General features: G+C 49.3%; 1 protein-coding gene across 7 annotated transcripts in view; it reads left to right on the top strand.

The window, feature by feature from the left end:
* Ralgps1 (Ral GEF with PH domain and SH3 binding motif 1) overlaps positions 1 to 15788 on the top strand; it is a 245358-nt gene that overhangs the window by 114414 nt on the left and 115156 nt on the right. For all 7 annotated transcript variants that reach the window (XM_059260107.1, XM_059260105.1, XM_059260103.1 and 4 more), the window contains one exon: positions 1608 to 1734. In XM_059260107.1, coding sequence (XP_059116090.1) covers positions 1608 to 1734 — 127 coding nt within the window. The remainder of the gene's footprint in view (positions 1 to 1607; positions 1735 to 15788) is intronic.

The raw sequence follows: 15788 nt of genomic DNA, 5'->3' as shown, positions 1-15788 counted from the left end.
ATTATAAATGCTTGTCCGATAGCTCAGGCCTGTTACTGACTCTTACAGTTAAATTAACCCATTCTATTTATGTTTAGCCACATGGTTCATGGCTTGTTACCTCATTTTCTACATGTCCTGCTTGCTTAGCAGCTGGCTGGCATCTCTTCTGACTCTGCTCTCCTTCTTCCCATGATCCTCAGTTTGGCTTTCCAAATCTAACTTCCTACCCAGCTACCAGCCTGTCAGCTTTTTATTAGCCAGTGAGAGTAATACGTATTCACAGTGTAGAAAGGATTGTTCCCCAGCATGTCTTGAATGTCTCCGTGGGAAAATAAAAACTTGTTTCTCATTGCCCATCTGCGTCAGTGCTGGAGCCTTCCCTTCAGAATGTACACCAGCTGTCACTACCCAAATTCAGCGGGCTCTCTCATGGCTGAATCATTGTTGGCTCCAAAGACCAAGGGTGGAGGGATCTGATAGTGCCTTCCCAAAGCAGCCTGGGGCTCCCCCAGGCACCAGGCACTAGCAGAGTGTGGGATTTGCAGGCTGAGGTCTCAGGATCTGCACTGTTTCCCTGGTGCTGACAGCCATTGTTCTACTTCTTTCTGCTGCACAGGGGCGATTGACACTGGTCTGCTTCAGTCTGATGGACAGTGGGCAAGTCTATTGGTTGAGGTCCTTACACAGACTTTTAGAATCTCAAGACCAAGCTTAGCCAAGGACATATCCGGTCTAGGGTCCTCTTCATTTATTCTCTTGGCCTTTAGCCACTAGCCATTGGCCTTCAGTTTCAGAAACTGGAATTGGGAGATCTCCCTACTTAGTCTCATGTTGTGCCAAAACCATACATCCTGGTGGCCCTACCCCAACCCCTCCTTCAAGCTTGGCCTCCTCTTCTAGACTCCTTTCCTCAAAGCCATTGCATTTGAAGAGGCGTCTCGCCGTTTCCCAGCACTAGACTTTGAATCGATGTGAAGAATAGCTACACTGTGAGTCCTCAGCATCAAGTTTTGGAATTCTAGGAGGTTCAGTATGCACACTGAGCCATCCTGTCTCCCAGGTTCACACACCAAGTGTCAGTCATCACAGAGCTTGCTTCTCATCTCTGGTTGTGCTTGCTCACCCTGAGTCTCTTAGACAGGTACTCTGTAGATGACTGCTTATGGAAAAGAAGGGTCTTTGTGTGAAACACTATTCCCAGTGAAGTGTGACCCAGGACCTGGGGGATCTGGAGGAGAGCCCTGAGCTGAGGCACGCCCACTTGAGTCGTGTGGCACTTGATAGCGTCTTTCACCATGAGACGTTTGCGGGAGACTGGCTCGAGCTTTGAAATAACTCCGCTGGGGACATGACCAGTTCGCTTCACTCTGCAGCCCTGTGTTGTCGTGGGTATCCGTCCCCACAGTGTTGTGTGTGTGTTGAAGGAGTTAGTATCATGGCTAGTGGGCAGTGTAGCTCCAGGGCTTGTCTTCCATGTGAGACTGGAGAGCTGAGACTGAGGCCATGGAGCCTTTAAAATCTTTACTTGCATCAGGGTTTGACACACATTCAGGTGTTTCCTTTGGTCAGCTTTTCTCGTTTCTTTCTTTTTCCCTCACAGATACTATGATTTCTTTTCATTCCAGCTTTTGAATCGTAAAGACAAGACTACTTTTGAGAAACTGGACTACTTGATGTCCAAGGAAGACAACTACAAGCGGACTCGGGACTACATCCGAAGTCTGAAGATGGTACCCAGTATTCCCTATCTAGGTATGAGTCTCTATTGGCTTATTTTATTATTTTTTTTCCAAGCGACATGCTCAGTGCCAAATAAGATGTTTTTCCAGTTTCCAGGAAGTAGCAGGGATCATGGATAAAGAAGTGATTTGCTTGGTTCCTTGGGTTGGAACAAGCCATTGGTGCTTCCTAGGATAGGAACACTGGTGAGGTGGAAACAAAGATGCTCTGTCTCATACATCTAGGCTCCGAGGACCCCAGTCTCCTAGGCTGTGAGGGCCTCAGGCTCCCGGGCTGTGAACAACACAGGCTTCCAGGCTGCAGCCCAGATGGACCATGATGTCCACAGCAAGCCTCTTGCTGGTTCATGCAGATCCTTCCACACTGGGGGAGCCCAGGCATAAGCCTTCTGTTCTAGTTCTCTGAGCATTATTAATATGTCTCATAAAACTTGTACAAATGAAATTCTAGTAACAACTGCTAAGTTTTCCAGTCATAAAATATTACGTGCTCATTAGCAGAATTGGGAGGAGGAGAAAATTTCTGTAGTTACCCATTAAAAAATACTTTGCTTTGTATCCCAGTCCTTTTGGCATGTATAAAAAATGTGTGTACTCACCTCAGACCCTCATGTTGTATGTGCTTCTCTGTACTTGGTGGACTGAGTACTTGTCTGACTCAGTCCAGCCCTTCTCTGCTGCCCACTGCTCACAGTTTTTTTTTCCTGCGGTGAATGTCCTTGTGCCATAAAAACTTACATGTGCTTCTGATGATTGCTTTGTAATAACTTCTTGGAAAGACAGGTAACTAGGTAGTGTATATGTACAGAGTACACCTTAAAGGTTTTTAAACAAGGTCTTGCTGCTGCTGCTGCTGCTGCTGCTGCTTTCTTCTTCCTCCTCCTCCTCCACCTCCTCCTCCTCCTCCTCCTCCCTTCTCCTCCTTCCTTCTTGTTCTTTTTTATTTTTTTTGAGACAGGGTTTCTCTGTGTAGCCCAGGCTGTCCTGGAACTCACTCTGTAGACCAGGCTATCCTCAAACCCAGAAATCTGCCTGCCTCTGCCTCTGAGTGCCTCCCAGATTAAAGGTGTGTGTCATATGCCAGGCAGGCTTTTTCTTTTCAAACCTGGTTTTCTTTCCTTTTTATCTTATCAGTTTGATAGGTGCAAAATGCTGTTTGTAGTTTTGTCTTTAGGGGGAAGATCTATCTCCTTCTAATCTGAAACAGTTTTGATAATCAGAGAAGGCAAGGCTTCTCCAGAGGAGACTCTTGATATTCAGGCTTAGTAGAGTCCTTTCCATAGACCTCCACAGCTTTGGAACTTCTCCCGTTAGTTCTCTGTACTTGGGTTTTCTGATTCTTGAAAGCCATCTTGGATTTTTTTTTTTAAGTAAGAAACTATCTATTTGATCCAACTTTTCAAAAATTATTAGCATGGGTTTTTTTTCCTTATTTAATTTTTGATTATAGTGGTATACAGCTTTCTCTTATAAATATGAACTTCTCTCTATATATGTGGTTATATTTATTTAATTTTTGAAACAAGGTCTCACTATGTAGCCCTGGCTGTCCTGGAACTCACTCTGTATCCAGGCTGGCCTCGAACTCAGAGATCTGCCTGCCTCTGCCTTAGCAGCACTGTAATCCTAGTGCAGGAATTACAGATGTGTTTGCTCTTTGAGGTCCTCACTAGTTTAGATTGTTGCCCCTCCCCCTCTTCTCGTCTCTTCTTTTCTCAAGTCAGTCTTTTTAAGTCAGTCACACTATCTTTCTGCTTTTGAATTTACTGCATTTTCTTAATCTAGGATGTGTTTTATCTTTCCACATTTTAATGCCTCTGAAATTGATGATAAAGCATTGTAATGTTTTTAATTGCAGTAATATTCTTAGTAATACATAAAGTAATATTCTTAGTAATGCCTTATAATCAGTGACATTCTAATTTGATGGAATAAGGATATATATATATATATATATATACATACATATATATAAAGAAGGGTATATATAAATATTCATATATGTATGTTTGTATGTCTCAAAACTCTTTGACCATGGTTTGGAGCGAGTATTTTAAGCTGCTTCCCTGGCTTTCCCCAGTGTGAGAGGCCTTGCTTTTCTCTCTTTCTCTTTCTCTTTTCTTCCCCCTGTGTAATGCTCTCCTTTCCCCATTCTCTTCTTCTGCCTCGCTACAAGCTGCCATGTGTCTGTATGTGGTGGCCGTCCCAAGAGGGAAAGCGTGCTCATGTGCACAGCTTCTACAGCTGGTCCCTTTTTGCAAGACTGCCGTCTAGGAAAAGGATTGGTGGTACAAAGGTTGGGGGGCACTGCCGCCATGTGATTTAGGCAGAGTGGGTGCTCGTGTGGTTAAGATTGGTGCTCTTTCTTTCCCCAGCTCTCTCATTTTTTCTGAGACATGGTTTCATATATTTTCGGCTGGCCTTGAAATCACTGTGTAGCCAAGAATGGTCTGGAACCCCTGATCCTCTTACCTCCATCTCTCAAGGGCCATTTTTCTCTAGGAATAATTGTGAGAGCTGTTGTGTGTCACTCACCTGTGTCCAGCCCTTTGCTATCCCTTTGGCTGTGTTATCTCATTGCATGATCTCAATAGCCAAGGCACTGGGGTTGTTGGGGTTGTTTAACTGGCAAGTGGCCGAGCCAGGGCTGGGTGCACATGGACAGGCCATAAGCTCTGAGATCGTAACACTGCCCCTTCTCATCTCTACTGTTCAGGTAATTATTTTCCTACCCGTCCTGTAACAGGTTACTTATTGAGTCTCTGTGGTTTGGGATATGACATATGACATAGATGAATTGTCTCTGCTGTTCCTGTGACACATCTTGTTGCTGGACTGCAAAGCATTGTTGTCTTGGGGCGTCCTAGGTCATCATCCACCTTGCATGTCTGGATAGCTGCGGCCCTCTTTGCTCTGCATCTGCTTTCTCTAGCAGGGGCTTTGCAGAGGCTCCCTGAGTCCTTGGCTTGCCTGTACAGCTTACCTGCCGTGGTGCTGAGTGAGCCCCTCAAGTGGCCATGCTCCTACCCCTTCAGCCGTCAGACGGCTCCAGTCCCCATGACACACTTACGCTGCACTTCTCATCGTGAATCAAACAACCATAGCAAGAATGAGTCAGAGGGGAACAGTAGGCTGTGCCTGGGCCTCCTGCTTCCTGTTCTTAGGATGGAGACTGACCACGGACACTTGATCGTGAGCATAAGAGAACATGAAGCACGATCTGCTGAGCTCAGTGGCTCCATCTGCCCTGATGGGGCTGGGGGCTCCATCTGCTCTCTGACTGCCATGGGCAGGCCCTGCCCATTGGATCCTCTTGAAAACCTAACCTGTCTGGGTGGACATGTTTATCTAAATGGGAGCAGTTATGTAATTCCTGGAAAGGACAATACAGGAAAAAATGTCCAAGCCATTTGTTTTTCCCCTGGCAGAATCTCATGGCAGGTCTCTTCCAGGGTTAGGGGAGGAGCAGTTGGCCAGTCCTCGATGCTCCAGGTCCCACTGGTGACACCTGCTGTCTGCTGTAGCAGGTGTCCGCCTCTATCTGCAAGGGTACATTTCCTTTTGTAACAGTGCTCCCCAAGTCCCGGGACTCCTCCGAGCTGTGTCTGTTCCATGTGGAGATGGCTTCACTGGGCCTCACAGTTGTCGCGAACTCAACCCTACTCTTTCGCTCCAGACTTCAGAGGTAGCTGGCTACACTTTCATATCCCAAGTACCCTGTAAAGCATGATTTAAAAAACAAAAACAAAAAACTGAGGGGCTGGAATGATAGCTCAGCGCTTAAGAGCACTGAATGCTCTTCCAGAGAATGAAGGTTCAAATCCCAGCACCCACATAGCAGTTCACAACTATCTGTAACTCCAGCTCCAGGGATCCAGTTTCCTCTTCTGACCTCTGAGGGTTCCAGACACATACATAGTGCAGAAACATATAGGCCCCAAAACACCTGTACACATAAAATAAATTTGAAAATTAAAATAAAACATTGAGAGAAAAACATTATATTAAAAACAAAACAAGGTGCTGGAGAGATGGCTCAGTGGTTAAGAGCACTGGCTGCTTCTCCAGAGATCCTGAGTTCAATTCCCAGCAACCACATGGTGGCTCACAACCATCTATAATGAGATCTAGCACCCTCTTCTGGCATAAAGTGGTACATGCAGACAGAGCACTCATACACATAAAATAAATAAATCTTTAAAAAACAAACAAACAAAACCCCACAAGACTTAGAATTAGTTTCTTCCAAACTGTGAAGTAGTACAGGGGATGGACTGATTGTTTGTCTCTAAGTTACTGTGACAGCACCTCCCCATAGCACCCAGTTCTCAGTGTGACTCCCCTAAGTACCTAGTTCTCTATGTGACAGCACCTCCCCATAGCACCCAGTTCTCAGTGTGACTCCCCTAAGTACCTAGTTCTCTATGTGACAGCACCTCCCCATAGCACCCAGTTCTCAGTGTGACTCCCCTAAGTACCTAGTTCTCTGTGTGACAACACCTCCCCATAGCACCCGGTTCTCAGTGTGACAGCACCTCCCCATAGTACCCAGTTCTCAGTGTGACAGCACCTCCCCTAAGTACCTAGTACTTAGTGTGACAGCACCTTCCCATATTACCCAGTTCTCAGTGTGACAGCACCTCCCCATAGCACCCGGTTCTCAGTGTGACAGCACCTCCTCATAGCACCCGGTTTTGGTAGAAACAGGAAGGAAAGTGGGAGCGCTGGAGAATGGCTTCACCACTTACTTCTGAGTCACTGTCTCGATCTAGAGGTATTTGGTTTTTCACTGTTCATAACCTTCCAGGAAATAACTAAATAAAATTAGGAATGTGGTGGATTCAAAATGCCTTTGCACTGATCTCGAAGTACTGTAGCAGTGTGGAAAATTGTGATGTCCCAAGAAACAGAGAGCCAGGCATCCATCTTAACAGCCCTGAGTAGCGGGACACTGAAAAGTGCTTGGTAAACTTTCCCAGACCTTGAGTGTGTAAAGGAAAGTTCTAGAACCTGAGGTACTTTCTTCAAACAAGCAAGCCCTTCCATTTGGAAAGTAAAACCTTTATTTTTAAATATGAATTCTGAAGTTTAGAACAGAGGCAAGTTCTTTGCAAGTAACTGGGTCAAACTGCCAGGCATGGAAAGAACCTTAAACACACACACACACACACACACACACACACACACACACACACACACACACACACCTGTGTCCTCAGATGCTCAGTATCTCCCAGAACAGCAAGGTGAGCTCCTCAGTGGACACTCAGTGGAGTCAGTCACACCTCACAGACCAGCCCTGAGCACTAGCTGAGTGCAAGGACTGACACCTGAGCTGAGGGACAAGCAAAGGGGCCACCTGGTCTTTACAGAAAGGTTTTCCAGTGAGACGCGGAGCCCTGAAGGATGATACATCAGGGAGGGGAGGGCCCCTGACAGAGACAGCTGCTTATGCAAGAGCTCTGAATTGGGAAAACTTGTGTGGTGGGAAAACCTGCTAGAGAGTCAAGAAGGAGGGAGAGGGGGGTGTCAGAGGAGGTGGCTGGACAGGGTAGGGGAGCAGACCTCTGAAGGGCTGACTGTAGGAGTGGGGAGCCCAGGCTGTGCCCTGGCTGCCTGGAGGCAGCAGGGACTGGGAAGACTTGAAACAAAGGCACTACTAGATTTGCATTTGCATACATCTGTGACTGTAGCACAGGAGGGGCTTCCCAGACGTGCGCGTGCGCGCGCGCGCGCGTGCGTGCGTGTGTGTGTGTGTGTGTGTGTGTGTGTGTGTGATGCGTCAGTGCAGTCAGAGCAGCGGGAAAGGCCTTTCCAAACTGCTCATCTGAGAACAGAGCCTTAGAAAGACCCAAGACGTGGCCAGTGTGACAGCCCTCACACCTGATGGAGACCTGCAGCCCATCCCAGTCTTGGACTTTGAGAATTCAGGTCTGCTTTTGACTGTGGTTCTTCTTAACAGAGTTGAAAGAATGAGCATGGACAGGTGGTGTAGATAGCGCCAGCAGAGGCTCAGCACACCGTCCTTTATTAAAGACATTCACCTGAGTAGCTATTACCCCAGTGGGGTCACCCTGCCCCAGACCAAATCCAACAGCAGCACATCAGAGGTGGCTGTTGGGAAATCAAGGTGACCCCAAGTTGACCAGCATTTTGGGTAGTCTTTGCCTTTAATGTCTAGCAGAAAAGAAATTCCATTCCACACGCAGGAAGCCCAGCCTTTTTCAGTTCCCACCCCATGTGTTTCGGAGAATCCCCTAGGACCAGTCATTTGTTCCATAGCTCCTGCCTTACCGTTGCTGCGGCCGCCACTGCATGCCTGGCCCAACTCTCTGAGCCCTCCCATTCTTCCGTTTGTCCAGTTGCCTCCTGCCTTCCCAGCCTGCCTCTCTAGCTGGCCATGGTGGGGCCAGTCTTCTTGCTCAGCTGAGGCAGCAAATCTTGAGGACTGAAAGGGGTATCAGTGCCAAGGAGAAGGCCTAAGCTGGATTCAGGGATGGGTGTGCCCTGAGCCATGGCCCTGCCATTCTCTTCTCTGCCCCTGTGGCCGCAGTCCTGCAGGGACCTGACTGCTGCCCTCCCTCTGCAGCTGAGAGATGTTTAAACATGTTTCCCCTTCCTCAAGGCAGGCATCCAAGCCTGCCTGGAATCCAACAAGCAGGAAAGTTCTTCCCTCTGACCCCAGGCTCAACCAAATGATCTCAAAGGTACTTTAGCATGCAAAATGCCCCAAACCTTTTCCATTATTCTGTGGTAAGCGGCATATTGTTTCAAATCACTCCCTTCTAGAAGGGAGAGAATTACCTTTAGTTGTCTAGTCTCTGGATTTGTTACCTTAAACATTAAATTTGTCCAGGACATCGCAAAAGGCCAGTGGATATTATCGAATATCCCCAAATTTGTGAATGAAAATACCCCACAGTTTGACCTATGGCTTACACAACCTCACAGTCCAGGTGGATACCAAGTTTAACTGAGCTCACGCTGGGGCCAGGGTTCTACCTAGCCTTTAGGACCTTTAGGGGTGTGTCCTTAGTTCACCACCTCTGTCTTCGCGGAGATAAACAGTGGTAGGAAAACACAGTGGTCAGGAGAGGAGCCCCCAGGGCAGGTTGGCTCCCTGCCAGGCTAGAAAAGCTGCCATCAGCTTTGCTCTGACCTGGGTTCTCACTGGGGCACCATCCCCTGGCTTCCTTTAGCCTTGGGTCTCTAATGAGAAAATAGCATTAATAATAGTCACATGATTCATGTGACAGACACTTGATGTTGGTTATCTCTGAGTCACCCAACCCTCCTTGCTCTTAGGCACTATTTTTAGCTTATTTTGCCGCTGCAGGGTATGAATAAGGTCAATAATGGAGTAACTCTTAGAGATTAGATAAAGACAGTGTCCACTCCTTCTTACTCTCTGGGGTCACCCATCCTGCAGGATGCCAGCCACCCTGTGCTCTGTAGTCCTACGGAGAAGTCCCTGTGGCACAGAAACAGATTCTGCTCAAGAATTGAGCCTTCACATGAGAGGCCGGCCCCAGCTCACAGTTCGCCGTTGTGTCCCTAGAGACCTGGAGCCAGAGGCATCTCCTCAGACATGCCTGTGTTCGCACTCCTCAGAAACTTGAAGAGGATAACGGATTCTCGTCATGAGCCACCAAGTTTTGGGGTGTTTTGAGACAACAGGAGGAGGTGAGGGTAATTGGTCATTGCCAGCCTCTGTACACCTCACTTTGGTGGCTCTTGATTTCTCCGTTGATATTGGAACAAAAATGAACTGTCACTGTGTGCAGGAAATGATGAAGTTAACAGGACAGTGCTCAGCCCTCCCCAAAGCTGTCTTAGAGGGGGACGTTCTACAGGTAGAGGGGTGGATGCACTTGCAGCTCTGTAAGGAGGAAGGTTTCTGGATATGACCATTAGGTCCGGAAAGGCCTTGAAGGCTGCCCTCAGATACAGCAGGCTATATCTGCTGACAAGAGTGTCCTGGGCTCTGGGCATAGGAGGGAAGGCTCCATTCCCATGTGGCCACCCAGAAAGGCTGTACATTGGGATGGCACTGGGTGCCCACTCTAAAAATTCTTTAAAAATTATTGCTTGCTGTGAAGATGATCCACACTACAAAGCAGTCTATGGAGTAAAATGTGAAAGTTGCCTGCCCCTCCCCAGAGGCACTGCTGCTGGGAGCTGAGGTGCGCCGTCCACACAGGCCACAGCTGTCAGTGGGCCATGATGTGACCCCACGCTTTCTAACTAGAAGCTGAGGTGCGCCGTGCACACAGGCCACAGCTGTCAGTGGGCCATGGTGTGACCCCACGCTTTCTAACTAGAAGCTGAGGTGTGCCGTGCACACAGGCCACAGCTGTCAGTGGGCCATGGTGTGACCCCGCGCTTTCTAACTAGAAGCTGAGGTGCGCCGTCCACACAGGCCACAGCTGTCAGTGGACCATGGTGTGACCCCGCGCTTTCCAGCTAGATGCAGCTTTCATACAGTGTTTGTGCTTTGTGTGTTTTCCTCTACCCAGTGTCATAGAGCCTATCTAACGACTGCAGAGACAGCATGCTGTCATTCTTGCTGTGGTCCTGTGGAACCCTCAGATGCATGGGTGTTGCCCATTGAGAAGCTGTGACGTTTCTGTTTCCCCATCCACAGGTAGCACAGTGGGACACTGGTCATCTGTGCTTGTCTTTGCCTGGCGGAGTATTCATAAGCACAGGAGCTCTAGGATAGAGATGGCCTTCATGGTAGCTGCCGTCTGGAAACCCTCTGAGGAGGTTGCCATTGTCTGTCGCCCATAGTTTTCTTTCTCAGTCTCCTAGATACTGCAGCCTTCTCAGAAGACATCTGGACTCCAGTCTAGAGTGTAGGTGTTTCCGAATCCTCGGACAGGTATTATTAACTGTGGTGGTTTGAATAGGTATGGGTGCCCATAGACTCATGTGTTTGAGTGCTTGGCCCATAGGGAGTGCTACTACTAGGTGATGTGGCCTTGTTGGAGTAGGTGTGGCCTTGTTGGAGGAAATACGTCACTGTGGGAGTGGGATTTGAGGTCTTCTATGCTCAAGCTAGGCCCAGTACAGTTTTCCTTCTGCTGCCTACGGATTAAGATGTAGAACTCTCAGCTCCTTCTTCAGCACTGTGTGTGCCTGCATGAAACTGTAAGCCACCCCAGTTAAATATTTCCTTTATAAGAGTTGCTGTGGTCATGGTGTTTCTTCACAGCGATAGAAACCTTGACTAAGACACTAACCTTCTTTCTACCCTGCCTCTGCTTCCTGGTTACCTGTCGCAGTCCCTCTTCCTGTGTGCCCTGCCCTGTACTGCCTATGGAAAGCAGGCTGGCCTAAATCCTTGCCTGGGGCTGCTCAGCATTGTGGCCTTTGAGGGGGTGACATACTTTTTCTTGTTCCTTTCTGTCACCGAGATGAGGTTACAGGCCTCTGTCATCACACAGCTCCCAAAAGTTCCCATCCCTCCACATAAGCCACCCACCTAGGCTCTGGCCTCTGCCAGCTCTGCAAAGTCTCCGGGCAGATGTGAGCAAGGTGCTCTCTCTTATCATGGGATGTCCCTCAGCTTCACGACACACTGAAGCAGGGAGACAGGAGCATGCCCTAACCAGCTTATGGAGCCAGAGTCATCAGAACCATTGTGGAGTTCAGCCAGCTGGGATGTTATGCCCAGATCACAGGGGCCCTCAAAAGACCACCACGGAGATTGAATCCTGTATGTAAAAGCAGAGAGCCTTTATTTTCAAGCTCAGAGATTGGACTCTCTGTCCTACGCAGCAGTGAGAGCAGAGAGCCCAGGCAGGGTGGGGTTTTTATCATAGCAGAGGTTGGGGTGAGGGGATTTCCAGGGTTCAGGACCCTGATTGGCTGACATCTGTTTAGGGGTATAGGGAATGTTTGGAATGTCAGGTATTTCTCCTTAGATGCAGGCCCTCCCTAGGTAGGGTCAGCTTATGGCTTTTCCTGGGGCCAGGTGTTGCCTGCCAGAAGCCATGTCTGGGCCTCTAATCCTGTCATGGCAGCTGTGTGGTCAAGCTGTTTTGGGTCCCCCAACAGGAACATGGACATAGGACAGCCATATGGCTGCCCACTAGGGAGGGCTGCTTCTGGCTTGATTCTGGAATCTGAGAAACTGCGGTTAGCAGACCGAAGGTCTGGTGGTGGTGAGACAAACTACCATACTCAGGATCCACTTATTAATGATGCAGGCCAGGTGTAAATAGTGCCAAAGGTCGGGACTGCTAAGTCTGCTGGCTGTAGGACAACTGGCTCTTGATTCTGCTGGAAGAAAAGGAGAAGGGCAGACCCCAGTAGCTTTCCCCCTGGCAGAGTGTTGGAAGGCCCAAGGAACAGTAGAATCTCTTCCGTCACTGCCCCCTGTTACCTGCCCACTATGCTGAGGTAAACTGTGCAGATGTCTGTGGCCTGGCTTCCTGACGTCTGACCAGCTGCTGCTCCTGTCCTCATGCACACTGGGGATGGGAAGATGAGAGCCTCTGAGCTTTCCCTTCTTCCTTGGCTGTAGAGCTCTGAGTGGGCTACACATGACTTCTGTTTCTGAAGAGAGAGAAGATTTTTGTGCTGAAGAGAGGGTAATTACAGAGTCCACTTCCTCCAGTTGTAAACATCTGGACACATGTCTATGGAAGGTGTGCAGTAGACAGGACATGGCCTCAGCCTTAGCCATAACAAAATATGACTGGGAGACCTCTGCAGTGAGGACTCCTGCTTCTCACATCCAGAGAGACCATTGAGAATCCAGTGCATCTGGGAAGAGCAGGTTGTGGCCATAGGACACTCTACATACCGTGTTCAATAACTCAGCTGGGCCTAGAAGGGTTACTCAGGTGTCCATTTCAGGAGAGGCTAAGGGTCAGCAGAGGAGGGTCTGGGGACTAGGACCCCATCTGATAAGTAGCAACATGTCATCCATGTAGCTGATTTCCTGGAGGCAGTGGGACTAGTAATAGCTGGAGAGTGGTCTAAACTTTTTTATTGGGTGCTCTGCCTGTGATCCCTCCTCCTCTGGGAACCTGGGAATGTCCCTTGTCTCTCAGGAAGCATCATCCCCTAGTTCATTCCTCTGAGGTAGGACTGGTGTAGACACCCAGCCCAGACAGTTGGTTCCTCTGCCCAGGAATTAGCATTGGGATGTCGAGATGCTGACACTCAGCCAGGAGGACACCTGAGCTCAGGAATGTTGCCTGGTGCTGTGATCTTAGACACATGATGAGAATAGACTGCAGATGGCTGCCCCTGAGAAACCCAGAAAGAAACCCCCCAGGAAGGAGAGGGCAGTGGAACAGAGAAGGCTGCTCCTTGTTCCTTGAAGACTTTCCAGGCAGTTTCTAGTTCCTGCCCTCATGAGATACCTCGTGCTCTTATCTAAGCCACTTGTTAAATGAGCTGGACTCGGCCAGGTGTAAGAAGAGACCCAGCCTCATTTCCCTCAGTGTACCTTTCAGATGTCCTCTGCGAATACTGGATTTTGTTTTTGCCCACTCACCCTGTCCCTCACATGAAGCTGAGAACTCAGCAGGCCCTCAGTCCCTTCGAACAGTACCCTCATTCCAGATAGTTGTGTGTAGGGTCAGGTCTGGCCTCCTAAAGCCTGGCAGCTTTGCTGGCCTGGAGCCTGGCAAGATGTGAGGTGGGCTTCTTGGCTGGGTTTTGCCAGTCCCCCGCCTCTCTCCCCAGCCTACAGTGTCTCTGGCCCTTGGGATGGGGGTGGGGAGGTATCTTCCATGGTGGCCTGGTTTTCATCCAGAGCTTGGGCTAGGTTCGAAAACTCTGCTTGGTCGCCCCCTCGTTGTGGGTACCTCCAGCTCCCCCCTCTCCTTGAAGGTGGGACGCTGCTTCTCCACTATGACCTAGCTTTCTCCTGCCCCTGCCCACCAGGCTGCACTCGGCCCTGCCCTCCCAGTGGCCCCCTCCTCCCCGCTCTGGTGCCTGGGGCCTTAGGCTAGGGCTCTAGTCTTGGAGCAGTGCCCCTGTTGATCCTGATAGTGGCTGTTGTTTGGCTTGGGGTGAGGGCCCACCTCCCCTCCTCTGGGGTCTTTCCCCTTCACTGAACACACAGCCTAGGAGAGCATTGGCTGATGCCGACGCTGACGCAGCCGCAGCCGCAGAGGCGGTTTCCTCTTTGCAGAGCAGTCTCACACTTGCTCTGGAATGTGTGATTCCAGGGAGCTGCTAGTTCTTGAGCCTCTGGACTCTCAGGCAGAACTACTGCAGTCGGCACCCTTGTATACACGGAACAGTGCCCTGTGCCTCCTCTGTTTTCTCTGACTAGAGCAAGACTGGGGCAGTCAAGCATGGGAGCTCAGGGGTCAAACACCAAAGGGCCTGTGCACGCACACCACCAGGAGCCTGGGGGTGTTTTCAGTCTTGCTCAAAGCAGCAGCCCTGCGGGAGGGGCTTCCCAGTGCCACTTACACAAGTGGCACTGCTGTTCCAAGGACTGAAAGCAGAAGGGAGGTGGACTTTCTTGCCTTTTATCCATGTCTGCAGATAGGTGAGCCCACCAAGGAGAGAGAGCGGCACTGTTGGAAGTTGTGTGATTGTAGGTCTGCAAGTCCCCTCTGGTGAGGAAGTTCAGAGTGCTGCTCTCTAGCTGGTCAGAGCCCAGGATGCTGCCGGGCTGTGTGTGTGCCACGAGGTCAGGCCCCTGAGCACAGCCTCATCTCCTGGCTCCAAACTACTGCTATGGAGCTGACCTCCTCCTCCCCCCTTCCCCTTGGAGAACAGACTGTGCCTCTCTAACACCCCGTTCTTTGTCTTTCCGCATACCCAGCATGTGGTGTGAGTAAGATTTGGCTTGGGGACTAGGGAGATGGCTCAGTGAGTAAGAGCAGTTGTGAAAGCAAGAGGACCTGAGTTCAAGTCCCCAGTACCCACGTAAAAGCTAAGCACAGCTACATATGCCTATAACCCCAAGTTGGGGGTTGGAGACAGGCAGATCCCAAGAGTTTACTGGCCAGCTAATCCAACAAAACAGTGAGCTTCAGTTAGAGGAAGACAGCCTCCCCTGACCTCTTCATACATGACGTAGACATACCTACACCATACATCATGTGTGCATACATGTGCACACATACAGACTCAGACGTGAGGTTAGGGAGTAGCAGTTGGTGCCATGGATCCTAAATGCTGTAGGAAAAGTGTTGCTTCACACTTCAGCCTGGCTTTCCACACCAGAACTCTCTGGGGATTTGGCCCCAAAACCAGGGATCAGGGAGGAAGACCCTTGTTTTCCTCAGCCCTGTTCCCCCACCCCCACTCCAGATGTGTGGACAGTGTGGCTGGTGTCTGCACCAAGGTTGGGACACTTTCCTCACAGTGTCCAGCTTTCGCTCTCACCCCAGCAACTACAGGAGGTGGGAACAAGTTAAGAATTCATGTTCAGGGCCTGTCACTAGTCCCTTCTGGGCGACTTCGGTGGAGCCATTACTTGCTCTTCTGAAAAGTGGGCATGCTGACCCCCCCCTCTCTGCTGTCCCTAAGTCCACCGTAGCTTTCAAGAAACACCAGACTCCTCCCCCGGTTTCGCCTGTAGAGGTGTTCCCATGGTGCCTAAGGACTGCTGGGGCCAAGGGTGTAAGCCATTGTACTTGAAATCTTGAGTCAGTTCTTACTCCTGTTCATAGAGCAGACGCAGATACTCCTCCGTCTCTTATCAACATGTGTGTTTTTGGTTTTCATCCTTGCAAACCCAAGAGGCAGCATGTGCTGTCTTAACCTTCACTTAGGGTATCTCCCTTTTTCTTATTAGGGTGGCTTTTTAAAAATTTATTGTCCAGTTGTGATATCTAAATTGGTCCTAAACTTTATCATGTTTTCCGCCATAGTGTTTATACCTTTCTGAATCTGAGTTTGGGTATGGCATCAGTATTAATTCTGTATTTGCAGTTAGCATACATAGTAATATATAGCACAGAGGCTTCTCTTGTTTGATATCAGTCTTGGTCATTTTTGCCCTTGATTTCTTCCTTTATGGTTTTAGAGCTTCCCATCATGCTTAGAGTTGCCCTCCCTAGTCTGTTTTACAAGGAGACAGCTTTGGCA

This window comes from Peromyscus eremicus, chromosome 4 (genome assembly GCF_949786415.1).
Source record: "Peromyscus eremicus chromosome 4, PerEre_H2_v1, whole genome shotgun sequence".
NCBI classification, from domain to species: domain Eukaryota; kingdom Metazoa; phylum Chordata; class Mammalia; order Rodentia; family Cricetidae; genus Peromyscus; species Peromyscus eremicus.
Note: the sequence above shows the minus strand (reverse complement) of the source record. Positions and strands in the feature narration are given on the sequence as shown.